This window comes from Blastomyces gilchristii, assembly GCF_000003855.2.
Source record: "Blastomyces gilchristii SLH14081 genomic scaffold supercont1.2, whole genome shotgun sequence".
Taxonomy (NCBI): Eukaryota; Fungi; Ascomycota; class Eurotiomycetes; order Onygenales; family Ajellomycetaceae; genus Blastomyces; species Blastomyces gilchristii.
Genome location: NW_003101681.1, coordinates 4,015,736 through 4,043,722, shown reverse-complemented (window position 1 = coordinate 4,043,722; position 27,987 = coordinate 4,015,736). Strand labels below are relative to the sequence as shown.

The window sequence follows — 27,987 nt, the reverse complement described above, 5'->3', positions numbered from 1 at the left end:
GGATATGGAGTGACGAGCCTTGTGTGGGTCACCTGACCATGCCCTATGCCCTAAGATTCTTATATAGAGCTCCTTACATTTGTAAGCATATTTGGAAGCGGCCGCATTATTATCCGGCGGCCGAACATTCTTCCGAACCATACTATATAATATATTGAATTCTTATATTAAAAATTTGATTTTTGGTTTTGAATTGTGTTTATATATGTCAATAGCGTCTTGAATCTGTTTCTCAATGATTTCATTCCCCGTAGGCATGTTGGGGTGGATTAATTGATAATAATAATGATATGATTGATGAAAACAATAAAAATAGTATTACGCACCCATTGGATGTGGTGGGTTTTTAGCGTTGGCACGTGTAATCTTCAGTCAAACAAGAGCTCGACCACCTTTCCACACTACTACTACGTTCATCGAGGCGGTTGGACCCTGCGGGCAACAGGGCCTGTCCCTTGCAGATAAGACCTCCTTGGTGGTTTTCCCGAGGGATTACCGCTCCAAGGTGTGTCGGCGATCATGATAAAGAGCCTTGGAAATGGTAGTTATGTACTGTACTTACTCACATTTGGATAATCCCTGCTTGCCTTGGTATTCGCACCTCATCCATATTAGCCAACTGTAGTTACTCTAATCCTCAAGGTGTAATAACACCCCGGACGTTCCAAACCATCCTCCACAGAACGATTGGCTCTTGGAACTAATATTAACTTCAACCAGGAGGATTGCTGGCCAACTACGGAGTAGTCTATACAAATTCTAGTAAATGGTTTATTCAGGCGATGATGTAGAACTGTTGAACAATTCAATTTGTGGGCGATCCCGATCGGCTTCCACCATGGGTTGGTTTTCTCTGATTTTTCGTTGCTTGTCGCGGAGTCCAGTATTAAGTACATGTACATACATTACATACAGGCACGTACGAATGTTACGGAGTACAGTACCATAGTGGTATTTGAGGCTTGGATGCCCCATCACCATCCAACCATCCACCATCACCAAGCGGCAGCACAAGCCATCAGCGCCAAGGGTTCGGCTGCTGCAACTTAATTTCTTCGAAGGCATTTCACCATTGGAGCCGAAACTCGACAGGCTCCACCAGCATGAGTCTGGAAGGGGGGTCAAGGCCTGGGAAGATGGGCTCCCGGCCCCAAGATTTTCCAGCGTTTCCACACGCACTCTTGGGTTTCGCCTCTAGGTTTTGTCTGCTGGCGTTGCGGTGACAGCATGCTTCGACCGTGGCTTTTTCTGCAGAACTCATCTTGAACTGTTTCGAATCCACGTGAACAAGTTGGGGCAACTCAATAAGTCCGACATCCATGATATGATGGCGGGGATGAAGGTAAAACAACACCTTGGGCCGCGATGAGTCGACAACAGCTTAGGCGAGCAGACTAGGCGCGGACAGAGTTTCCCTCCTCTGTAGTTCGAAAACCAAGCCCTGCCCCCTCCCCTCCACTCATGTTTTCTAGACAGCCTCGATGTTCCAACGAGAAGGGATTGGCGTAGTTCAGTTAGTGAGCCTATCGAGTGTCAGTGTCTCCGTACTCCTGTGCATTTCAGCACTTAGCCAGATCCCCAATCTCACTCACTTTAGAGTCACCCACCCATACTTCGAAGTTGCAAATGAAGGTTTAATAATAGCCGGCCCTCCCTGTTACAAATTTCTCTTGGGGCTGACCAGGTTCCATGAAATTTGATCTCCCCTCGTCGTTGAACGGGGGTTTTGAGAGCTCATTACCCTCGCTATCTCGCGGCGGCGGTAGGAGAAGATATCTGGGGCCTTCTCCCGCATGTGCCTCCTCAAACCATCCTCCTCCTCCCCACCAACCACCAACCTCTCGCCCATCGCCTCATCTCTCTACTCCGTTTCCTTCCCTCACTCTCTTCCGCCACCACTGACTCACTTACTCTCGAGATACATATCATTCTTTAGCCCTAGCCCTTCCGAGCCTGCCATTTCAAGGTTACGACCGTGGAACTTTAATAACCCTCTTTTCTTCCCGCGCTCTACCATGGTTATTATGTTCCGCCGGAAAGACTCAAAACTGTCCACCAGCGACGAGAAAGACGACCGCGAGTCTTTTATGTCATCCAGCAGTGCAAGAACTTCAAATGCATCGCTGAAGGTTCCCATGTCTATGAAGACTGTAAATGGCGCATCTGTGCCAATCCCGGAAGTCCCAATCGCACCCCCACCAGACCCCAACTTAGACCCAGCGGCGTATCTACGAAGTATCCATGCTGTTCGCCAGCGATCGAAAGTGGTTATGCAGAGAGCGAAGAGGAACCAACTGAATCATTTCGACATCGATTTTAGCAAGTTTGCAGGCACAGCTCAATACGTTGCTTCTATTATCAAGGTACGTGGAGGGTGATCTCCACCATCTCCATCTAGTTTTCTTTCCCTGCCTGCCTGGGTCACCACCCTTCTGATATTCTTTGATCGGAAATTTATAGCGCGATTACGCACCGGATTTTCATGCCATACCTGCCCATGGACGCTGGCATCATTTTGACATTGGCGGGAGACCTCGAATCAATCAACTCCTACAATCATGGCCCAGTACCGTTGACACGTTCGAACGGACCAGGCGATTGATTGACCTCTTTCTCGTATCTGTCTTGTTAGACGCTGGATCTGGGAGTAAGTGGTCGTATAAATCTAAAGAATCCGGGAAAATCTATAGAAGAAGTGAAGGTCTTGCGGTGGCAAGCCTAGAGATGTTCAAGACTGGCTTGTTCAGTAGTGATCCCACAGAGCCATGCCAAGTTGACGGCGCGGGCTTGAAAAAGATCACTGTAGACTTAATTGCGAAAGGAATGCAACATTCCGAACAGAATACACTGCCTGGGCTGGAAGGCCGTGCTGGTTTGTTGATACGGTTGTCAGAAGCATTGAACAACCAAGAATTTTTCGGGGCTAATGCAAGGCCAGGAAACATGCTGGGTATGGAGTCTAATATGCTTCTCGCACAATCCTTCATTCCACTATCCTAACCAATATTTGCAGACTACCTACTTTCTCACAATACAACCCTCGCATCATCCGTACCTATCATTTCCATTCCGACGCTGTGGTCCGTACTCATGGACGGCCTATCGTCGATTTGGCCCCCGTCTCGAACCCAGATTGATGGTGTTTATATCGGAGACGCTTGGCCCTGTTCCATTCTATCCTCGTCACCCGCAGCGAAACCTTGGGAGACTATTATTCCGTTCCACAAATTGACCCAATGGCTCTGCTACTCGCTCATGGCTCCGATGACAAAAGTAATGAACATTAAATTTTCTGGGACCGAACTTTTGACGGGGCTACCTGAATATCGGAACGGGGGACTTCTCATCGATATGGGCCTCTTGAACCTCAAGCCCGAGGACGCTGAGCGAGGGCTCCAGGCGTATAGATCCAATGCAATGATCAAAGGTCAACCAAACGTGGAAGTTGTTCCACTTTTCACGGCCGACGATGACGTGATTGTGGAATGGAGAGCTCTCACAGTCGGATTCTTGGACGAGTTGCTTGCGGAAGTGAATAGTTTATTAGAGCTACCGGCTGGGGAGCGTTTATGTCTCGCTCAAATGCTCGAGGCCGGAACTTGGAAGGTAAGTAATGATTATCTAGAGGTGCCCCATAATACATCACTAATATGTCGTTTAGGGAGGGCGCGAAATTGCGGAGGTGTCTCGGCCAAACACTAAAGAGCCCCCAATTATGATTCTTTCCGATGGAACTGTTTTTTAACACTGAAATCCTTTTGTTGCGTTTTTCATGTCCTTTTCTTTTCTTTTCATTTCTTTTTTTTTTTTTTTCGCGGTGACAACATTGGACCTTATTTAATGATAATGATAACTCCTCATTGGGCTCCTTCGACGACATTTATTTCCTTACCTTTTTTTTATACTTTTCTATTCTCCCCAACTTTCTTTAGTTGCCACCTTTTTGGATATTCAGATTGAGCGTTGCTGAGGGGTGCTGGACAGAACTTTTTCTTCTGCAAAATATTGGATTGCTGAATCCCTATGTGGATCCCCTTCATATTTAAATGACATATACATGCAGGACCGCGACCAATGACATTGTCGTACATGGCTCATTGTCATTGCTTATTTTTTTGTGGGAGAGGAGGGAGGGAAAAGCAAGTTGCTAGTTGATGGAAAACGCGAACCTATAATTAGCGCGTTTAAAGCAGGAGTGAGCCATATTTGTGAAATGCCCATTCCGTGACACCTCTTCTGTAAGAAAACGCGGCCTCCACTCATTTTATAGGAATCCAGTAGGCATATACTCTGTAACGCGAATAACATTCAAAGCAGAGCGATTCGGAGAATCGTTCACACTCGACGGGAATTAGCAAGTCACGTGCCTCTATCGTCAACAAGGTTGGGAAATTTCACTGCCCAGCTTCTCGAATGTTAACCAATGTCAATACTGTCTGGTCTGACCATTGAAGCATACCATAGGGACAAAACAACCGAATGCGCAACTTCCCACCCTAAATATGAATTGGGTGTTTGGCCAAGATTGAGGCCAGGAGCATCTGAGCGCAACGTCACGTTTACCCCAGCTTCTTCCCCCGCAAAAGCTTCAATGATATGCGCATCTAGCTTCCTCATCAATAATACCTCGGGTTGCCCTAGCTTATTCGCATTCTCAAAATAAAGAACGGCACGGTAGCAATGGATATGCGAAAGAAGAAACGCAAGGTCCTACTCATGGGCAAGAGTGGCTCGGGGAAGTCATCTATGCGCTCGATCATATTCAGCAACTATGTAGCCAAGGATGTCCGCCGCTTAGGAGCTACGATCGATGTGGAACACAGTCATGTCAAGTTCATGGGAAACCTGACTTTAAATCTCTGGGATTGTGGCGGGTGAGTTTTTGCAATGGATGGAACACCCATACCTGCTCCTGAGCGTCACTGATTGATGGTGCCGTTCGTTTTCTGACGGCTGGCTTATTACGAGATTGCCAGGCAAGATGCATTCATGGAGACTTATCTCGCATCGCAACGGGAGAACATCTTTTCCGACGTCGCTGTACTTATCTACGTCTTCGACATCGAATCCCGTGAAGTCGAACGCGACCTCGACACCTATTTTGCTATCATAACCGCCCTTCAAGAATTCAGCCCCAGCGCCTTCGTCTTCTGCCTTATCCACAAACTCGATTTAATCCAAACGGAACATCGACGGCGAATATATGAAGAGCGCTCCTCTCTTATCCGCGCAAGATCTGGGTCATTCGCAATAGATACGTTCGGCAGTAGTATATGGGACCAGTCCCTATACAAGGCATGGGCAGGAATTGTCCACAAGCTCATCCCGAACCTCTCTGTCATCGAGCGATTCCTACAAGCCTTCGCTGAGAAGATCGATGCTGAGGAGATCATATTATTTGAGCGATCAACATTCCTTACTGTCACTTCCGTTGCATCGGAGGTTGGCCGTTTGAACCCTATATTTGATCGTCACGAACGCCTCTCGAACATCATGAAGGCTTTCAAGCATTGCGCTGCTAGGAATACGCATACTACGCCGGCATCAGCGAGTTTTCTAGTTATGCATACCAAGACACCGCAGTTTAATGTGTTCCTAGGTCGGTTCACCGATAATACATATATATTCGTCGTAGTCCCACCAGGTGAAGCCGCTTATAACTGCGCTGTTCTCAATACCATGCTTGCCCGTGAAGCGTTCCCCAAAGCGTCAACATCAAGCGGGGGCGATGCTTTTCCCCTGTCCTATGCGGATCTTCCTCCCCAGGGTAGCGTGACAAATGGCCGTGTTGGTGCGCTACCCGAGGCACCAGAGGGTAGATAACCCCAATCTCGTGTTGGAGATTGTATATTAGCGTTGGACGGCTAGTCAGACAAGATAATTATGTATAAAGATACCCTGAATATTTTATCCTTGCATTGGCTTTTTTTTTTTTTTTTTTTTTTTTTTTTTTTTTTTTTTTTTTCTTGTTTTGTGGGGGGATGGGGGGAAGGAGCATTGTTTAGACGGAAGTATAGACGTGGAATTGTGTGGGAGCGTCCGTGAGGGTTTGGTATGTATGAAACTCCTTTATGGGAAAGCCTTCTCTTTTGGTCCATTGGTTATCTGTTTGTAACATGTTCGAGAATAAGCGTCTTCTTTCAATTCTTCCTTTGCTGTTTGCTCCCTAAACAGAATCATGGGCTTTTCCAGACAAAATTCGCATTGTAATGTAATCAATATGCTTCATTAACTACGCCACGGGAGCGTGCCCTTTTCTCTTATTTTTTATTATTGCTTTTTCTCTTTCTTATGGTTCAAGCCATGTAGCTCTGTGTTCTCCAATAGGTGGCCTTTCTCATACCATAGCAGCCGTCCACCTAATATGCCGCTTCGCAGATAGGAGATGCGCTGCGAATTGCTCCGCTTATAATGGGCGAATAACAGGATCGGGCGGCGAGACTACTTGCTTGATGAGAGGACATCCTTGCAGCCTTATGTTTCAACTGCTCAACGCTTGCTACATTCTCCGAAACCTACTGCGCGGTGAAACTAAGGGACGGGGGCGGAGATCGATGCCAGCCCTTCCAGGTAGATGTTCATCTCGGGCTACACATGACCCGAAACAAGCTGAGCGATAAAAATTGATGAATAACTACTAGCTTCGTCCTAACGGCCTCCGACTTTTATGTTTCTTTCCGGCGCTCCCGAGAACTTACTACGATAACGAGGGATTTATACTCCGTACATAGTTACAGCATACTTTTTACTAAATTCATCAGGGCTATAAAGGATTGGATTTAGCTCAGTAATTGGCTTCCGAATAATTAATATGTAAAAAACTGCAATTCTTATGTGCACACAGAAGTTTAAAGTTATCACTGTCTATCTAATCTGGTTGTTGGAGGTTCTACACCAGCTCTAACCTATCTAACTCACACACTGTCGGATTGAGTGTCACGGATGAATATGTTGAAGACATATGAATCTTATGTGTATCAAGATCTGCTTGTTATATTATCCATGCACTATCTAATATATCTATTTCATACAAAAGATAGAGCTATTTATAGTAAAATATATGTGTGAGCCAAGAGAGCTAGTATAAGCAAGTATTAGATGAGTGTTGTAGTAAGCTGATGATGATGATAAGAAATATTATAGTAATACAATGTTGATGACATTCAGTAGTGTATAATCTCTTTTTTCTGACACACTCTCTGCAGTCAATGTAACATGTAAATGAAAGTGTAAATGAAGCTGCAATAAAAAGAGTGTAAATGAATCTGTAGAGATTATATCAAGATAGATTATTTATATCATCATTCTGCTTATATCTTGATGATATCTGATATATCAACTAGGCTTAGCATCTTGACAAATTCTGTATGTTTCTGGTGTGACAGAGCCTTAGTGAGGCCATTCACTGATATCTAGACTGTAGACACTCAATCAACTGTAATATTGCTGAATTGAACATATTCTCAGAGTCAGCTTTTATATATATCAATATGACAGAGCTTTATAATTATAGAGAGATCTTTCTTCATAAGAATATCAACAGTTTGACAGTTATCACATTGAATACAGATCTTGTAATCAGATTCAAATTAAATATATTGAAAGAATCTATCTCATCAGATAGATTTCTTATCAACTCATGAGATAGCAATAAGCTCAGCTTCTATGATAGATGTAGTTATAATTATCTGTCTATTTGATTTTCAATCAACAGTCTCACTGAATAGTTTGAAGATATATTCTTGTATAGAGCAGTAATTCAGATTATCTGTAAAAGAGACATCACTGATAGCTTCAATGATATCAGATTTGAGATTAAGTTACAGAGATCTGTCAATATTATTATCAAATTGAATAGTGAGATTCTTTATATTATATAGATAAGATATCATTCTATTCATCTCTGATAAGTAATGTTTCAATGAATTTATCATGAATATAGCTAGTTTTCTCACTGCATATATAATATCAGAATGAGTCATTATCACTGAGTAGATGTAGAAGCTGATACATTGCTGATAATAATGAATTTTTACAGATATGACTGACTTATTAAAAGGCTCTAACAGAGCATCAGTTAGTGAGATATATATCTTGCAGATGTGTGTGAGATGATATATATCAACTATCTTATCAATATAGGCATTCTGACATAGCCAGAGCTTCAAGTTGAGACAATTGTGTATTATTCACATGTTGAGAAACCATTTCAAATCTCTCATCTGTCAGATCTTGTAGGCATTTTTAAGATCTTTGATTAGTTGATCTCTTTCTTTTAAATCTTCTCATTGTGATAGAATGATAATATCATTTATATAGAAGAAGATGATTAATTGATTATTAAAGAAGAGATATCAATTCTCTGATAGAGAGATAAAGTCTAGTGTTTTCAATATTGAAGATAGTTTATTTAACCAGAGAAGAAATAATCTGTGTAATTTATATAGTACTTATAGAAGTTTTAGTATATAATTTATACACTTTAAATTCTGCACTCTCTTCAACTTTCATTATTTATTAGATAGTTTCATATATACTAGCTCATTAATATCACTATTAATAAAGATAGTAATTTCATCTAGCTGTTTCACATCTAGATTAAATACTGCTGTTAAAGCTAATAAGATTCAGAGATTTCTGACAGCTAGTGTATAAACTTTTATAGTGAGATCTGTAATTGATTGAAGATCTCTGTATATACAGATACAAGCTTTGTATTTCAAAAGAAAATCTTCATCATTGAATTTGTAGATGAATACTTATTATAGAGAAATAATTGAGATATCTCTCTGTAATCTGCTAGTAATTTCATATATATTCTACAGAGATATATTATTCTATTCTTACTTAACAGTATTCTCAAATTCTTTATAATATAAGTGTTTTTTAATATCTGCTCAGTGATTCAGTGAATCTGACAGTTGAGATTTATAAATTCTCAAAGTTAGTATGAATACTGTTGATATAGCTGTATTATTAATAACTATAAAAATAGTATTAGGAAATAAATTTTAAGACTTATTAAAGTCTGTGTAAGAATTTAAATAAGAGAATGCATTATTAATCATTTAATAAGAATTATCTTTGACATTTTCAATTATTATAAGATGAGTAGCTCTGCATTTTCATATTCTGCAATCTTCAATAATATTAGCTTCATTAAAATCAGTACTGATATTATAAGCTCTAGATGTAATGTTTTATATTTGATTATCTATCACAGCTGAATGAGTATTAATATTAACATTGAGATCTGTTGACTCTGGCATTGAATCTGGTGTAGAAAGAATTGAAATATTAGAAAGAATTAAAATATTATAATATTTATACTTATTATTCTTCTTCTCTATTTTTTCAGAGCTTTGAGTATTTTCTTTAAAATGAAAAACATCAATATCTGCATCTATAATCTCTTTCAATTGATTGATAGAAGTCATTGATGATTCTCAAACTTTCATATATAAAAGCTTCATCTTCTTAGATACTCAATCTCTTAGTTGTCTTTCAATGTAGAGATCTTCAGAGTTGAATTTTCTATTCTCATTAAATATCACATCTCTTGCTCTTATCACTCATTCTAAGTGTGGAATTCAAATTCAATAGATGTTTGTAGAATCATATTCAACTAAATATTCAATATATACACAGAGATCTAGCTTCTGTAAGTGATTTCTATTGAGAACTTCATCTAGTATCTTTGCATAGATGTGACATCTGTAGATTCAAAGATAAGCACAGAAGTAAGGTTTGATTTATAGAAATTCTTTCAATACTTATAGAGATAACTTTCAATCTAGAATTCTAGTAAAGATTCAATTCACTAGATAGATAATAGTAAGTGCAATCTCAGAGAAAAGTGATTATAATAGAAGAGATTCTATCTGTAGAGTTCTTGTTTTTATTATTAATATTGCTTCTACTTACTCTGCTGCATCATTTTGTTTATAAATATACTCTAAAGAACACTTCACCTCTAGACCTTCATTATTCACTTAATTTATAAAATCATCTGCTTTTTTGATTACAGTATTATTATCAATATAAATAATCTTTATAGTACAGTTGAATTGATATTTAATTCAATTGATAGCTTGTCTAAGAGCTTTTCAGATTTCAGATTTTTGAATAGCTGTTATAGCTATATGAAAACATAGATAATCACACATGAAATGTATGAGATAATACTCATCATTATAGCACTGTGTAGAACCATATATGATATCTACATGTAAGTATTTAAATGGTATTTGAGATCTAACATAAGAACATCTAGATATTTAATTTTTTGCATTAGATAGATAGCAGGGTTTGCAAAGCTCAGTGCTAAGCTCAGTCACAGCATCTTCTAGATTGATGATTTGAATGCCAGTTGCATCATTTACAAGCTTTTAAATGATAATTTTCAATGAATGTTCTAATCTCTTATATCATATTGACTGAGTAGCTATAGAGATCTTAGATTTTTGAGAAGATTTAGTGTATATTAATAGATTGAATGAATTTAAAGAAGTTGAAGAATTTGAAGATATTATTTTTTCAGATATAGTGATGTTAGATGTATGTGATGTGATAGCTGTATCAGCTTCAGTAGTGAATTTTTCTAAGATAGTTGAGAAAACAGCTATTTCACTATATTCTGTAACTAGCAATTTCTTAAATACTTTAATATATACAAAGATTGTATTATCTATGCATTTTCACAATCTGAAGTTCTTTTCATCATAATAGATGTCTTCTATATGAAAACACAGTTTCCATGCAATGATATTTATATGGAAATTTGAGATATAAGCTGTGTTAGTGAGATTAACATTGAACTGCTTTTCTGCTTCATTTATCATGATAGTTCTAACAGTTTCATAATCTTCAACTTTAGTGCTGAAATTATCTGTATAGACTTCTGCATTCTCATTTGCAGAGATAAAGAATAGAAAATGTATTCAATTATTGCATATATGCTGTTCTGTATCAGTATCAAAGATTCAGGAGTTTCAGAGATAGAAGTATGAATTTGAAGAGTTCATTAATATTTTCTGAATCTGTTGATTGATAGATTAATGATTGATAGATTTAAAAACTGATTACTTCAGAATCATTTCTTCTAGAACTACTTCATTGACATCTATCATATCTGTATTCATAAATGAATCTCTAGATATCACACAATCAATGTGTCTCTTCAATTCTTGATTTTTAAGAGCTTGATTGATCTGAGTTCTCTTCTCCTCATTTTCCTTTCATTCAGATGACTTCCTTGATAAATTGAGATAGTAGCACTGAGCATATCAGTGACAGGCTCTGCAGATGCAGTTTTTAAATATCACTGATGATGATTGCTGAGATCTTTCATTAAGAGTAGCAAAGTTCATAGATTTATCTTCTTTGAGAATACTCATTTCTCTATACCTTTTCTTGAAGTTCTTAACTAACTCTATCAAAGATATGACATCTTTATCATATCAAATATTCTTTGTTCATGCTTGTGTATATTCTGCATCAATAGCTAGATTTGCATTTAAGAAGTCTTTCTTCAAGTTGAACTGTTCAGCTATATTCATCTCTTTGATATCATCTTCAATAAGTGATCAGTCATTTAACCACTTCTCTATACCTCTGTTTTTCAGTGCTTTGCAGAGATCATGATATCAGATTCTCACATTATCTTGATAGTCTGTGATTGTAAGAGAGAGACAATCTCTTAATAATCAGATAATGTCTTTTACATCATCATTCTCACTGCATACATGTCATAGCTCTGTGACATTCACTGTTCTTTATATAACATCTTGTATCTTTGTCATATCTTCATTCAATTTCTCATATTTTATATATTTGATTTTTCATGCAGTGATCTTGATATTATATACTATCTTAGCCTCTGTGATGACTTCTTCTGAACACTCAGGTTTCAGAGGTTCTTCTAGTTCAGAGAAGATATCAGATTTATCAAGATTAATAAAGTCTGATACCTTCTTGTTCTTTGCATATTCTAGCATATGCTTATATCAAAGTTTTCAATCTTCAGAAATGCTAAGGTGTATGATTGCACTAGACATTGTCTTATCTATCATATCAGTTATATTGAATGAATTGAGGAATCAGTTCAAGTATTTAAGAATAGATATGATCAGAATTCAGAGTGTATAACAGTTGAGTATATTGAAATGTATATGAGTGAGAATCTATCATCTCAGTTCAAATGATAGTTATCAGTTTGAATGAGAATTGAGATTGATATATAATCATCTCAGTTTGAATGATAGTTATCAGTTTGAATGAGAAATGAGATTGATGTATCACACTTCTCTTCAGATACTACTTATCAGAAATTGAGTATGATATAACAGTTAAGTTAATTGAACTGTATACAAATGAGAATCAATTGTCTCAGTTCAAATGATTGTTGTCAAATTCAAATGAGAATTGAAATCAGTGTATTGTGCTTCTCTTCAGATGCTGCTTATCAGAAATTGAGTATAATAATCAATTAGATTGAACTGTATACAAATGAGAATTAATCATCTCAGTTCAAATGATTATTGTCAAATTTGAATGAGAATTGAGATTGTGATGTATCACACTTCTCTTCAGATGCTGCTTATCAGGCTCATAACTGTTGAATTGAGTGTCACAGATGAATATGTTGAAGACATATGAATCTTATATGTATTAAGATCTGCTTGTTATATTATTTATGCACTATCTAATATATCTATTTCATACAAAAGATAGAGCTATTTATAGTAAAATATATGTGTGAGCCAAGAGAGCTAGTATAAGTGAGTATTAGATGAGCATTGTAGTAAGCTGATGATGATGATGAGAAATATTGTAGTAATACGATGTTGGTGGCGTTCAGTAGTGTATAACCTCTTTTTCCTGACACACACATATATATATTAGCTGTTGCTAGCTAGATTATAATATACACAGTATAATCATGCAATAATCTCTTTAATAACTACTTCTTTTAACTCATTAAGAGATATTAGATAATTAAATCAGCGGGCATTGAGTGGAAATGAGGTTGGGTGATCATGCCAGCGCCTTGGTGTGGGTGTGTGGGCTCAAAACCCACAGAACTTAAAAATACAGGGGTGTACTAAATAACTACATAAATTTACTTTCAACTCTTTGTATTTCCTATGTTTCTTGTCATCTTTGTATGGTTTCAACACCTGTATTTCCTCCTGTATAACCAACTCTTGGCCTGTATTAGCATCACATAAGGACGTTGCCATAAGCTCTTTTTGCATATGAGTATAATGGAAGAAGAAGAAGAAATAATCCTACAACATTTTGTTTAGATGTGCCAAGACTGTGTGCGCGCAAATCCCTCTAATATTGTAAAACCACCGTCTCATTGCAAAACCTGCAGATGATTACATGTTTACTCTACGCTAGAAAATGAAGAGCCCTAAGTTCCACTATCTATCAAGTAAGTCTGGACTCAAGGATGGACATTTGAATAATTCAGATGAACTGTTTGTCGTCCACATTCTTGAAACATACATCCCGACGTGTTTGGTTTTTGTGTCATCCCTGTACGTGCATTTTGTCTTTAGCTGCGCTCGGGTTGACATTGATATTGTAATATTGATTTTCCGACCAACCCGAAATTGAAAAATTAACCATGCTTCATCCGACTATCCCAACCCGCGAAACAAGGCTGGCACAGACCGATGAATTAACTTCGGTCAATCTGCACATTGCTTGTTTGACGCCGTAACTGATCTGATGATAACCAACCAAAAAACAACTCACAAAACACTCTTTACAAGTTGTAGTTGTTCAGGTTTAAGAAATGAACGAAAATGATAGCTCGCCAACTACGGAGGCTTGGCAGTCCCTTTCGGTGCGTTGATAGCGCGTTTGGAGATTTAAGCATTTTATAGTGCGGCTCGGCAAGCTTGTTCTTAAGCTTACTTCGACTGCCTTGCCCTCCATATCCGTGGTTACCGGTATTAAGAATAACTCCACAGGGTCTATGGCACTGTATACACTCCTAAGCATTGGTATAGGGCTCGGGTTAAAGGCAATGCCAGGTTCCCCGCAATTAAGCCGGTATTTATGTTACAGTTTTCGCATTATTATTGAGCCAGAACGACGTTTTCTGATTTGCAGATTGCCTGGATGCCAATTACTTGGTTAGAATTATTATTGAAAAGTGGTTCTCATGCCGACAAGAGACTTGCCCCTTTCCCCCCCTCTTTCACCTATTGCGTATAAATTTCGGAGAATGGCTGAAGCGGGTATATCCTAACCACTTGGGCACCCCTTGGGGAACCCAGCAATCTGAATACCCTCGGGTCTCCGGTAAATTGCTTCTTCCACGAACGCGCTATGCATGATTCCAAAATATGCGCATCAATGTTACATTTTAGGGAGGGAAGTTTTACCGATCATCCAAAAGTTTTCCAACCAATGAACTTTGCAGATTACAAGGGAGTGAAAGGGTGAAAGGGGAGAGAAAAGAGGAGATAAAATAATGTAGTCCATCTGATAATTGGTCATGCAACTCTCGTTACCCCGCGGGCCAAAAATTCTTCACGGTTTTCGCTTATACTTGTATGGAGATCAGTGCGCCTACAGAGGGGCATTTTGTTGGGAATTTTGAAATCATAAGCATATAACTTAATCCTGGTCGAGCGAGGGCAAGCAAGAAGAGCGGGTCCATGGTGGTGAACAACCTTTTGTTGTTTTTCAAAAGTACCCTAGTAGTTTTGATCCACAATTAGGGTCGAAACATTACCATACCTATTTTCGAGTGGATTTTCTTTTGGATAGAGTTTTTACGTTTCATGCAATAGATCTTCACGAAGCGTTTTAGGTCACCGATTTCTAGCCCCTGGATTTTCCATTCTCTTGATATGGTTGGTGTATTAGACTTCATTACTTAACGGATTTAGCCTCAGCATACATGTCTTCCTTGTCCTCCATTATGATACGGAAAGAAAAGAAAACTCAACGCGGCCAAGATCCAGAGCGAGAACAAGAACATTTCTGTCAACGGCTCCGCAACATGGCACCCTTATGGGTGGTTCCCAAGATTAACAAGAAAAGATACTGCCAATCAGTGGCAATCACCGCACGATGAGGCAAAGAAGTGCTTTAGAACGACTGAAGAATAATCGAACCAACCAATTGTGTTCCGGGGCCTGCCGTAGTATCTCCGCATTGGTGGACCGATGAATCTTGTTTAACATGATTTGCTTGCTTCCAGCCACACCAATTCCGAACCGCTAGATGGTTTAGCATTGCTCTTTCAGCGCGGGAAACACTGTATGACAATATTTACCCCGAATCCATATTAGAAAGGCTATCCAGCATTGAGCCCAGTTGAGTATCTAGGTAGGACAAACACATGGTGGGGTCATAAACACTTGGAAGAAGCCTGGAAAAAGCCTTGGGAAACCAAGTACAAATAAGAAATTCCCTTGTGCCCATTTTTTTCTTTTTAATCTGGTGATTATCGTTATTGGCTGCACCGGCGAGTGAGTGGGCGTGGGAAGAGGCCATATAATTGCCCGCTTGGCCACTGGCCACTGACCACTGTTTTACTCTTCCCCCGCCCACGGAAATATAGGTTCAGCCGTAGCATGGCTCCCCGCTGTAGGCTTTAAGAATACGCGAAACAAAAAATACCCCTTCCTTATATTTGGTCAAGTGTTGGAGAAGAGTGTGATTGTGCGTGGATCTGATTAACACAGAGGCAACCAGGACACATGGACTGTTGCAAAGCATTAACTTACGAACAAGGCGCATGCTTCAAGTTCGAAAACCGCTGCCCTTGCTGACGTTACCATTGATAGCCACTGACTCTCGCTATAAGAAGAACTTAAGTCCAGATTGGGTAGCACAAGAAACCCGCCAGATTTTAACTTTTAACTCCTCTCCGGGCTCTCCTCAGAAGGCAAACCAGTGGCACTTGGGTGTATATAATACCCGGGTCCTCCGCACTTCGAAGCTTTTGACAAAATTCACCTCTTCCTCTTTCGGTGACTGGCATATCTGACCTGCAATTAACGAAGCGCATTTCTCGTCCTTTTCCTGAAGCCATTCCATTAAAAACCCAAAACGGCCAGTGTGCTTTTGTGCGATTTACCCTGTGTGGCATGGCTAACTGGAGTCGGAAAGAGGATGTTTCGTCCGTCGAAAGCCAAGTGAAGAATGAATATTCTGAGGAGAATGTCCCTGCGGAGCCTGAGGGCGTGGTTGATGAGGATGAGAAGGGAGTCGCCCTGCGTCGTGGCTTGAAGGCTCGGCATATTACTATGATTGGTACGGCTGCATCTTGTCGTGCTTGCAATCATTTGCACTGCACAAGGCTAACTTGCTTGCAGCTATTGGCGGTGCCATTGGGACTGGTCTTATTATTGGCACAGGTTCTGCTCTGGCAAAGTAAGTACATCTTCTGCTATATTGATTATAGTCCATTCACACAGTTCTTACTATCTTCCTATTTGGCATTTGCTAATTCCTGCTGTATAGGGCTGGCGTAAGTGATTGCTATGCCTGAAGGATGGCGTGCGCAATGTCCGAAGGACTGGAATCTCTAACTCTTTACAGCCTGCGTCTGTTTTGATCTCGTATTCGGTAGTCGGCTTCATCGTGTATGTCGTTATGTGCGCAGTTGGCGAAATGGCAGCATGGCTTCCCACTCCCTCAGGGTTTACCGGTTATGCTGTTCGCTTTTGTGATCCTGCACTAGGTTTTGCGCTCGGTTACCTGTTAGTAGTAGCCCCATATTTCTGGCCCCACTTTCATTGTTCAAGGTTCGCTAAAGGTAGTTCAGTGTACTCCGTAACTAGTAGCTAACTAAGCCGTGGCCAGATACTATTGTAAATACATCATCGTTACTCCAAACCAACTGACCGCAGGCGCATTAGTGATTTCCTACTGGGTTGACAGGGAAAGGGTGAATCCAGGAGTTTGGATTACGGTCTTCTTGGTCACGATAGTGTGTATCAACTACTTCGGCATTCGATTTTTCGGAGAATTCGAATTTTGGTTGTCCTCTTTCAAGGTCATCGTCATCATCGGCTTGATACTGCTGTCTCTGATCCTTGCTTTAGGTGGAGGCCCGGATCATGACAGAAAGGGATTCCGCTACTGGAAGGATCCAGGTGCTTTCAACACGTATATCAAGGAGGGTTCATCAGGCCGCTTCCTTGCATTTTGGTCGACCATGGTTACGGGAACTTTTGCTTTCCTCGGTACTGAGCTCGTTGGTGTTACTGTAGGGGAAGCTCAGAACCCTCGAAAGACCATCCCTCGCGCTATTAGACTCACCTTTTACCGGATCCTTTTCTTCTATATCCTCAGCGTGTTCCTGCTGGGAATGTTGGTTCCATATAACTCGAGAGAACTTGCATTCGCGGCTAAATCATCTAGTTCCGCTGCTGCCTCCCCATTCGTTGTGGCCATCGAACTTTCCGGTATCAGAGTTCTCCCTGGAATTCTCAATGCGTGCATTTTGATTTTCGTCTTTTCCGCTGCCAACTCTGACTTGTACATCGCGACAAGAACCATCTACGGCCTCGCCCGGGAGGGGAAAGCACCAAGGATCCTTGCCAGGACGGACCGGAGAGGTGTTCCCATTTATGCGCTGGGCATGTCTGCATTATTTGCTCTGTTGGCATACATGAACGTTTCCAACGACTCCAAGGTTGTGTTCGGCTATTTCGTTAACCTAGTTACCATTTTCGGGCTGCTGACCTGGATCTCCATCCTTGTTACACACATTTGCTTCATTCGTGCACGCAAAGCACAGGGTGTCCCAGAGAGCTCGCTCGCTTTTAAAGCACCCTTCGGTTCATTTGGCTCATACGGTGCCCTCGCATTCTGCATTCTCATCGGTCTTACCAAGAACTTCGAAGTGTTTGTTCATGACCCGGACACATACGGAAATTTCGACTACAAGAACTTTATCACAGCGTACTTGGGTGTCCCGCTGTACCTCATTCTCATCTTCGGGTACAAATTTTACAATAAAACGTCGGGTGTGAAGCCTCATGAGGCTGATTTGTGGACGGGCAAGGACAAGATCGATCGTGAGGAGGCTGAGTTTTTAGCAAGAAAAGCGGCGGAGACCAAAAGTTATGAGAAGGCTGGGTTCTTCTATCGGACTTTTGTGTCTTGGCTCTTCTAAGAGGTGTGATGCCGGAATGAACGTTATGCTCTCTTTTGGATTTCTGCTCCTTTCTTTGGTTGGTTTTCTTTTTTTTTTTCCCTTCGGGGCTACATTATAAGCCCCAGCAAAGAGGCGCTGAAGGTTTGGGCCAGGGATCAATACATGCATTGCCGTTTGCCAAAATTTTGCAGCCTACGGTTTTGTATCACTGACTTTCGACTACATGATTATGATTTCTAAATTTCTATTCATTCTCTATGTGCAATTATCATCATTTTCGATCTCCTTCTATTGGTTTTTTTTTTCTTTTTTTTCTTTTTTGACAAGGCTGTCCTGTTCAAACTGATACTGAGATCAATGAGATCTATGACAGCTTACAGTGACAAATGAGTCAAATGACTTGTTTGAATTCTTTTCAGTGAAAAAGCTTGAAAGTGTGTTCAATTGCATGCTCAACTTTATAGAAGTTCTTGTAAGAGATTCACTTGCATTATTTTATATACTTTATGCAATATTCATGTAAGGGGCCTACGCCGAATAGATCGGTATAATATTATAGGTCTTATATAACAAAGAGAAAAATGTTAGAGAAGGAAAGAAAGAGAAAGTATAGAAATCAGTAATTGAGATGAATATTTATACATATGTGTAATGGCTGAGAATCAGTGATTGAGAATGACTGAGAATCAGAGTGTACATGTTTGAGAGTGAAGTGAAAGAATCTATGAAGTGGAACAGAATAGTCTATATAATTGATCAGATGCAGTCTGTCACATTAGCTCTCTTCTTTCAGAAGCAGTTCTCATCAGTCAAGAACTGCTGTTTCAGATAATACAGAACTCAGAGTTCAGATCAGTTGATCATAGCTGACTCATTTCATAAGATATTATCAGCTACAGCTAGACTGGCCGCTGAGATCATGAATTGCACATTTGGTCTCATTTGATCTGGTCTCATACATTTCTTGGTGTGAATTCTGCTGAGACTAGTCATTAAAAAAACATACAAAGTGACTATATATCAGATCTTAAAATAGAACCATGACTTGAAAAAAATGAGAAAGTGATCTCATTTGATCTCATTTAGTTCTATTCTTGGTATAAAGTTACTATTTTTAGACATTTTAAGGTTTTTTTTAGACTATTTTTAATTTTTTAAAAAGTAACACTTTTTGATAACACTCAAATGAGATTTAAAGTCATTTAAAGCAATAAAAATAATTTAAATTGAGAAGTGGAAATTATGATCTCATTTGAAAAATGTGATAAGAGTAGACAGTAAGTTTCACTGAGATAGTATGAGACTACTATCTAATGTTAAAACTGTGTAATGAGATCAGTTGAATTGATAATGAGACTATCAAAAAATCTAGTTCTGGTCTCAGACACGGTCACACGGTCAGTCTAGCTACAGCTGTAAGATCTTTTATTAAGAATATTCTCAATCTCTCACTCAAGCTTATTATCTTCTTCTATGATGTCTGGTGACTGTCAGTCAGAAGTCAGTTGAGAAGAGAACAGATCAGTGATAACACAGTGAAGCAAGCTTGTGTAAAATATATTATAAATTTCTGATAATGTGTTAAGACAGTAGTTATAACTATCTAAAACTTCTATCACTTTATATCTGATGTGATGATAATCTAGTATATAAGATAAACATGTGATTTGTATATTCTTAAGATTCAATTATATCAGATCTTCTATCTTATATTATTCAGTGAGATCTCAGTGAACATTGATTTGATTCTCTTGATCTTATTTTACAGTTATTATAAAGATCTCTGCTTAATTACAGATATCTTAAAGCTTCATTACTATATTATTAACAATCTGAATCAGACTGCAGAGATTCAGTATAAACTGTGTACTCTCTAAAAGATTCAACATCTTTATGTGATAATTATATATAAGAAAGAACAGGCTTACATCTGTTGAAATAACATCTCATTTATTAATAGTAATCTCTGTATATAGAAGCAGATTATATTAATCATCTTATAAGTGATTATAGAACTTACAGAGATAGTTCTTTACAGTCTGAATTACCTGTTCTGATGTATTATCAGTCTCAGAATGATAAGTAGTTGACAGACAGTATATAATCTTGAGAACTTGACAGATTCTTATTTAGAGAGTACTTATAAATTAACAGTTCTGATCTGATACTATTAATCTCAGTAACTTATATATTCAATAGAATGAACTCTATAAGAAGACTTCAGTAACTTATTTAGTATTTATCTTATTACAAGATTTTAATATTATATCTTTACTTAGTTAGTCAATAATAATCAGAATGTTTCTATAACTCTTACTCTTAGATAGATTAATAATAAAATCAATTACTATATCTCATCAGATTCTATTAGAAATATTAAGTGATTTCAGTAGATCTTTTCTACAGTTCTTTTATAAGATAATGAAAGAATAGTAATTGTAGTTTTAAATAAAGCATCTGATACTGTTTAATATCTCAGATTAATAGAAATCTCAGAAGATCATTCTATACAGTTATTCACAGTCTGAATAATCAGTTATATATGAATTATATATCTCTTGCATTATTCAGGTGTGTAAGAGTTTGAAGTAAGAGACTCAGTGTTGTTTACAGAATTGTAGAGTGTTATTATTATTAATTGAATATTCTAAGATGTCAATTCTTATATATAATTTTGAAAAAAATCAGAGTGCTTCTTATCATACTGCTTCAGTGAGTGCTTGAAGAAGTTTATTAGTTTAAGCTGCTGTATGCTATAGCTCATCTAATATAGATTTGAGAGAAGTTAAGATAGCAGTAATAGTTCTAATCAGAGAAGTATGTATAGTGTTATAAGCTGTTTTATTTTGATTAACTAGTATCTTCAGATTTAAAAGTCAGTGCTCTCAGTTCATTCAGTAAGTATCTGTTACATTAAATGATATGTCTTACTCTCATTATAAGAGAGTATCTATCATCAAGTTCTGACTGTCAGAACAGTAATATATTATAAAATAAAAGTAGCTTAAGAACTCAGATTATTATATCTATTATTCAGTGAGTTTATAAGTAGTTATCAAGTATTTAAGATTCTTATAATCTATGACTATCTCAAATTCAGAGATACTTTGAAGTTTAGAGTCTTATTCTTCTAAACAGTGTATAATTGTGAGAAGTTTCTTATTATAGATCTCATAATTGTATTCAGTGAGACTCAGTTTCTTAGATATGAAGATATATGATTATAGAACATCTTTATTATTATATTATAATATCACTTCTTCTATTATATAGTCAGAGAAATCAGCTTTAATAACTGTCTTACAATCAGAATTAAATATTATTAGTAGAGAGATATTAATGAATATCTTCTTCATCTATATAAATGCAGCTTCAGTGTCTGTTAATCATTAAAATACTGAGTCTTTCTTAGTGAGTTCTGTAAGTAATCTTATAATATCTGAGAAGTTTCATATAAATTGTTGATAGAAGTTAGCAAATCTGATAAAGCTTTATATATCTTTCATAGTGTACAGAGTCTCTCATTCAAGAATAGCAGAGATCTTCTCAGAATTCATTCAGATTTTCTTATCAGCTTTCATGATGAAATCTAAGTATTTAGTACTCTTGACTTCAAAATCACACTTGTTAATATCAATTGATAGTCTCACTTCTCATAGTTATTATAATACTCTTTACACATGCTCTTGATATTTCTTTCTGAATTCATTGATAAAGATGAGAATATTATCTAGATAAGCAGATGTAAATTCATTAAGAAAGTCTCAGAGTGCTCAGTTAATATACTTCTGAAATGTACTGAGAGCATTGATCAGTTCAAAGAGTGTGATTACTTATTTAAAGAGATTATATTATATTCAGAATACTGTAAGTCACTCATCTTCTTTGATAATATAAATCTTATGAAATGCAGTAATAACATCTAACTTTGTAAATCATTAAGCTTATTCAATACAAGTTAGAGTTTTATTGATAAGAGATAAAGAATAACAGTCATTCTTTATTAATCTGTTTAATTCTTGATAATTCATACAGAATTGAAGTTCTTTATCTGATTTCTTTACAAAGAGAATAGAAGCTGCAGTGAAAGAGTTATTAATATATATAAATTCTTTATTCAACAGATCATTGAGTGTCTTTTAAAGAAGAAGAAGTTTATCTCAGAATATATTATAAAGAGAGTCTTATGATAATTCAGAGTTCTTATCATTCTTTTTCTCTAACTTGATACTGTGATTCATTTCAGAATCTTATAAGAGAGATATATTCATAATATTATCTTATCAGAAGATATCTAGATATTCATGATATTATTGAGAGAGTTTTATACAAGAATCTGTTATTATAATACAGAATAACTTGTCTAGAGTCTTTTTAATATCAGTCAGACTGATGAAATAGATTGACATATAATTCTGCTATCAGTGAACTTATCAGTGACTCTGTCAGTGATTTTAATAATAACTTCTTTTTCAGAGTATTTTATAAGTGTTGACAGAGATCTGTGTAACATTCATAGTCTTGTGAATATCATCTTTATAAATTCTATTATCATTAGAGAATATCAAGCTCCTGTTTCAAGTATTCAGTAAAATGCCTTATTCAGATAGTCAGATAAGTTCTAATATAAGATTATAATCAAGATTATCAACTTTATATACATAGATATCTTCACATTGATGTTCTCTCATATCTATGTTTAGTTTCATTATATAACAGATACAAACAGCTTTCAGATCATCAAATTCTGCAAGAAGTCAGAATTTTGATAAAGAGATATACTGAAGATTATGATGTCTTATAACTGAAGATTTTATCATTGTATAGTAGTATAGACTGCTGTCTATCATAACTTTCATATTATATATATTATCAATTACAGTAGATACAAGAATCACATTTATTATTATCTTCTCTTCAAATTATTGTTATCTGATCTCTTCAAGCTCCTGTTTACAAATTTGAACAGAAGCTAATCTTTTTCCTGTTTCATCAGAGCATTCTCATAGTTATCTTTCAAATCTTTCTCTAATATAATGTGGTTGATGTGGACAGATGCTGATTCATTTTTTAAATGAGAAGACACTGATCTTTCTCTCAAGTATGAAGACACATAGATTAATCAGTAGTTGAAAGTGATGTGTTCTGATCAGTTACAGTTGATGCACACTTTATATTGACATCAATCAGTGATTTCTTCAGAAGTGATCTCAGAGATCTGAAAGCCTGTTCAGACAGTGAAGACTCTTGCTTATACATAGATATTCAAGTCTACTCAGTCTATAGCATCTGTATCATTATTGTTATTCTTCAGTGCAGATATATAAGTGACTGAAATATAATATCTTCTATCACTGTTCTGTATACTCTTAAGCTTGATAAGATGATCATTCAATGTCTGAAGCTGTGTGCAGAAGTCTTTATAAGTCTGATCTTTGTCTACACTTATAAGAGTTTGTAAGAGTTCAAAAGTCAATATCTTCTTAAGCATGCTAATCTTCATTCAATTCTCTCAAGATTGATCACCTGCTTCTAGAATCTTAGTGTTGAAGTCAGAGATGAATATTGTAAGAGAAGTGTTTCTCTGTTAAGTACTCTGTAATCAATCTAATGCTTTCTATTGCATGACAGTGTCTTGAAACAGAATATCAAGATGTTTGATGATGTTGTCAGATGTTTACAATGCTGATTCATATGCTTTTATTCATGAATGAAACTTCTGTTTCATGCAATCCTTCAATTATTCATTGATATATCAACCTTGATTGATTAGCAAACTGATGACATCTTCATTCACACTCAGTTTCACAAGCACTTCCATTCTCTATGATGAGTAGAGAGTGAGATCAGAAGTATTGAAATATGCAGAAGCATCTAAGTATTCTTTCAGCACTTTTGTATTCAATTCTGTAGATGTTGAAATTGTCTGTACAAGAATTTCTTATTGAGATAATCATTGAATTTCTTTATATTAATGTTATTAAGTTGCATGTATATCAGCTATTTATTGTTATTGTAATTTCAACATTACTCAGAGTCACTGTGACACTGCATCTATGCTCATGTTTGAGAGTTCTCTTATACTATTATTAGACATGATTATATCAATCATTAAATATGTGATATCTGTGAAATCATAATTGTATGAATATCTCATATATCTGAGATATCAGAACTCTCAGGTCTTTCACTGACATTCTCTTATAAGATCTTACTCTCTTCATAAGATCTTATTGCAGAGTCAGAATGACTGATAAGCAAGCTTCTATCTGAGAACTCAGTGTCTGCTTAACTGTTTAACTGTTTCTCTATTTCTTACATGTCATTACATGTTCAGATATCTCAATGAATAATCATCTCTAATAAGAAGACAATGTGTGAATAATCATTTCTAATAAGAAGATGATGAACATTTTTCTAGTGTAAGAGATCTACACTGAATAGATTGGTATAATATTATAGATCTTATATAACAAAGAGAAAAACATTAGAGAAGGAAAGAAAGAGAAAGTGTAGAAATCAGTGATCAGAGTGAATATTTATACATGTATGTAATGGCTGAGAATCAGCGATCGAGAATGGCCGAGAATTGAAGCGTATATGTTCGAGAGTGAAGCAGAAGAATCTATGAAGTGCGAACAGAATAGTCTATATAATTGATCAGACGCAGCCCGCCACAATTCACTACATAAAAAACATCTTATATTCAGTTGTAATTAAACTGAATAGTAAATCATGAGAAGTTATCTCCCTGGAGAGAAAAGCTTGAATCTCTTATAGACTTACAAATAAGTGAACTATCAAAAGAGAAAGAATATGAACAGCATTTGAAGAGAATTTCTACAATCAATATAAAGGACTCTATTCTGATTTATTCAGATGGCTCAAAAAATGAGAACTTGAATAGATTAGGTGCAGGCATTGCTTATACTGAAGATAATATCAATTTTATCTCAGATTTCTGAAATCTAGGCTCTGAATGTGAAGTCTTTGATGCTGAACTATTTGCAATAGTGAAAGCTTTCAAACTCATTGAAATAAAATCTCATAAAAGAGGAAATTGTTTGAAAGAGACATGGATATTCTCTGATAGTCAAGCGGCTTTAAAAAGACTTAGAAATAGTCAGATTCATAATGATCAAATGAATCTTGAACTGATCTTAAACTCTATTTTGAAAATTCAAAAGAGAAGAACATCAAAGCTGATAATTCATCTGCACTGAGTTCCTGCTCATATGAATATTCATGGCAATGAATTGGCTGATTCAGCTGTAAAAAAGGGTGCAGAATTAAGCAGATCTATTCAAAAAATTGTGTCCTGGTCTTTTATAAAGAGAAAAATAAAAGAATCTTATTTAGACAAGTGAAATGAAAGCTGGCAGAAACAAAAGAAGAGTATACATTATTCAAGATTTGAAACAAAACCCAAGTGGAAATCTTGTTCAATTAAATGTAAAAAGAAAATATTCTCATCTATAATACAGCTGAAACTAGGACATGACTATTTCAAATCTTATATACAAAGATTTGATGATAGATTTGACTCAATAGAATGCTCATTCTGCAATACAAATGAGAATCCTGAGTATATTGTAATGCACTGTGCATTATACAATAGTCTCAGAGTCAGATTGAAAGAGAAGTATGATCTAAATCAATTAAATATGAGATTCTTATTCTCAACTGAGACAGGAATTAAATACTTAATAGACTTTCTATCAGAAACTCAAGCAGCTACAAGAAAATGACTAAATTCAGAATTATCTGAATATGAAGAGGAGGAAATCAACCAGATATAGTCTGTTAAAACAGCTATATACTATTCTTTAATAATTTGTTTTGTTACAGTCTTTCTTTATTTTATCTTTTCATTTCAATTTCTTTCTGTCTATCTATTTAATGTGTCTATCTTTAAGACTGTGTTCTCTTTTCCTTTGTCATGATATTGTTAAATGGTTTCAAAGTATGAGATGATGTTAAAACACTGCAATTTGTAAACAGTTTTTGTATTCTGAGCTGGAATTTTCTGATTTTGCATATCTGAAATTGATGAATGTATAATAGTTAACTTTACAGATATAGGAAAAACCCTGAGAACTAAAAGTTCTCAGGTAGATGTCATAGTCTCTGACTGCATACATCTATAATTGAAGAATAATAATAATAATAATAATAAAACTGAATAGTAAGAGATTATAATTAAAATCAACAAAGTTAAAAATATGTAAAATTATGTATACTTTTAACAGTCAGATTAAAATTTATATATAATACTACTTTTTCATAATATTACTTTTTTATAGTTATTTATAATACTTATAAAATAGTATCTATTAAGTTAAATATTTTAACTTATTAATTCTTTTACTATATAACTTTTCACTAGATAGTAACTTTTTCAATTAAGTTTTATATTTTTCACAGGTTATTAAATCTGTTTTGTATATAATACTATTAATTCAAAATTTCTTATTAATATAATTATTTATTTTAACTACATTTTCATTTAATGTATTTATTTGATATTAAAATAATTTTATTTTATTTATATTAATATATTTAAAATCTTGTTAATTAATATTATATTACTACTTAGTACTTACTTACTTAGAAAAAACTTACAGAGTGAAATATATTACATTATAAAAAAGTAAAAAAGAAAATATTTAATTAATAATTATTATATCTAGACTAATCAGTAACACTATAAATTTTATATTTAATTTTATTTAATCTGATTTTATACATTTCTTAACATAACTCTGATCAGAACTGAGTATTAAAAAAATCTGAAAATAATTCTTTTATTTTTTTTCAGAAATAATGTGAAAAATGATCAGATTTAATTTAAAAATAATAAAATAAAAGTAATTTTTCATTATTATTATTATTATTCTTCTTCTATTATAGATGTATACAGTTATAGACTATAATATCTATCTGAAAACTTTTAGTTCTCAGAGTTTTTCTAATATCTATAAAGTCAACTATTATACATTTATCAATTTCAGATATGTAAAATCAGAAAATTTCAGCTCAGAATATAAAAACTCTTTATAAATTACAGTATTTTAACATCTTCTAATACTTTGAAATGATTTAGAAATATCATGACAAAAGAAAAAAGAACAAAGTCTTAAAGATATATATATTAAATAAGTAGATAGAAAAGAACAGAAAAGAAAAAGTAAAGAGAGACTGCAGTATATATTATCTGTAGTGTATACTGATCATGTATTGTATATGTAAAAAGGTAAACCTTGTCTTATTTTTCTAAGATGAAGATGAGCGGGCACCTCTATATATATATATATATACATACTTGTTTGTTTATTGTAATTGACTTTACAGAAGAAAGAAGCAGAAGCCTCAGAAAGAAAGAAGTGAAAGTCTCAGAATAAAAGAAACAGAAGTCTCAGAATAAAAGAAACAGAAGTCTTAGAAAGAAAGAGATGAAAGTCTCAGAAAGAAAGTAATGAAAGTCTCAGAAAGAAATGAAAGCTCTGAGAAGTAGTAAGTGAATGTACTTTCAGATAGAGAAATAAGAATAGAGAGAAAGAAGAGTGAAGTGAAAGCTCTGAAAAGTAGCAAGAATGAATATCACAGTTTCCCTATCTGAAAAGAAGTGAATGCATGAAAATGAGATGATGAGATGAAAAAATGAGGTTGAAAGAAGATAATAGAAACTACTAAATACCGCGGGCACTAAACTTAATAACAAATGAGAGAGCAAGTGCTAGACTTTTTTTTCAGATACAGATTAATATTCTTCTTATATAAGAACTGAATAAAGAAAGGAATTGAAACAATGAGATAATAGAACAATGAAAGCAATGAATATAAATAAGATGAAG

At 35.9% G+C, this 27,987-nt stretch overlaps 4 protein-coding genes across 5 annotated transcripts; 3 read left to right on the top strand and 1 right to left on the bottom strand.

Moving 5' to 3' along the window:
• Nucleotides 1-526: 526 nt before the first annotated feature.
• BDBG_16343 (uncharacterized protein) lies at nucleotides 527-2,006 on the bottom strand. Its single transcript, XM_031724311.1, has 2 exons — nucleotides 1,593-2,006; nucleotides 527-1,523 (listed from the first exon to the last, which is right to left on the bottom strand). Exon 2 carries the CDS (start codon nucleotides 1,063-1,065, stop codon nucleotides 772-774), a length of 294 nt encoding a protein of 97 aa, XP_031576369.1. The 5' UTR covers nucleotides 1,066-1,523; nucleotides 1,593-2,006; the 3' UTR covers nucleotides 527-771.
• Nucleotides 1,079-4,384, top strand: BDBG_01272 (DUF1688 domain-containing protein). The gene is made up of 5 exons (XM_002628318.2): nucleotides 1,079-1,532; nucleotides 1,598-2,363; nucleotides 2,461-2,950; nucleotides 3,014-3,606; nucleotides 3,662-4,384. Exons 2-5 carry the CDS (start codon nucleotides 1,794-1,796, stop codon nucleotides 3,743-3,745), a joined length of 1,737 nt encoding a protein of 578 aa, XP_002628364.2. The 5' UTR covers nucleotides 1,079-1,532; nucleotides 1,598-1,793; the 3' UTR covers nucleotides 3,746-4,384.
• Nucleotide 4,385: 1 nt separating this feature from the next.
• On the top strand, nucleotides 4,386-6,802 carry BDBG_01271 (small monomeric GTPase). The gene is made up of 2 exons (XM_002628317.2): nucleotides 4,386-4,874; nucleotides 4,977-6,802. Exons 1-2 carry the CDS (start codon nucleotides 4,681-4,683, stop codon nucleotides 5,821-5,823), a joined length of 1,041 nt encoding a protein of 346 aa, XP_002628363.1. The 5' UTR covers nucleotides 4,386-4,680; the 3' UTR covers nucleotides 5,824-6,802.
• An 8,471-nt stretch (nucleotides 6,803-15,273) lies between these two features.
• On the top strand, nucleotides 15,274-18,646 carry BDBG_01269. 2 transcript variants are annotated; one of them, XM_031720265.1, is made up of 5 exons: nucleotides 15,274-16,281; nucleotides 16,344-16,401; nucleotides 16,492-16,498; nucleotides 16,570-16,730; nucleotides 16,834-18,646. In XM_031720265.1, the coding sequence occupies exons 1-5, from the start codon at nucleotides 16,116-16,118 to the stop codon at nucleotides 18,149-18,151; spliced, it is 1,710 nt and encodes a 569-aa protein (XP_031576367.1). In that variant the 5' UTR covers nucleotides 15,274-16,115; the 3' UTR covers nucleotides 18,152-18,646. The 2 variants fall into 2 exon arrangements, with proteins under 2 accessions (XP_031576367.1, XP_031576368.1); XM_031720266.1 differs by having other exon boundaries at nucleotides 15,324-16,281; nucleotides 16,492-16,730.
• Nucleotides 18,647-27,987: the final 9,341 nt, after the last annotated feature.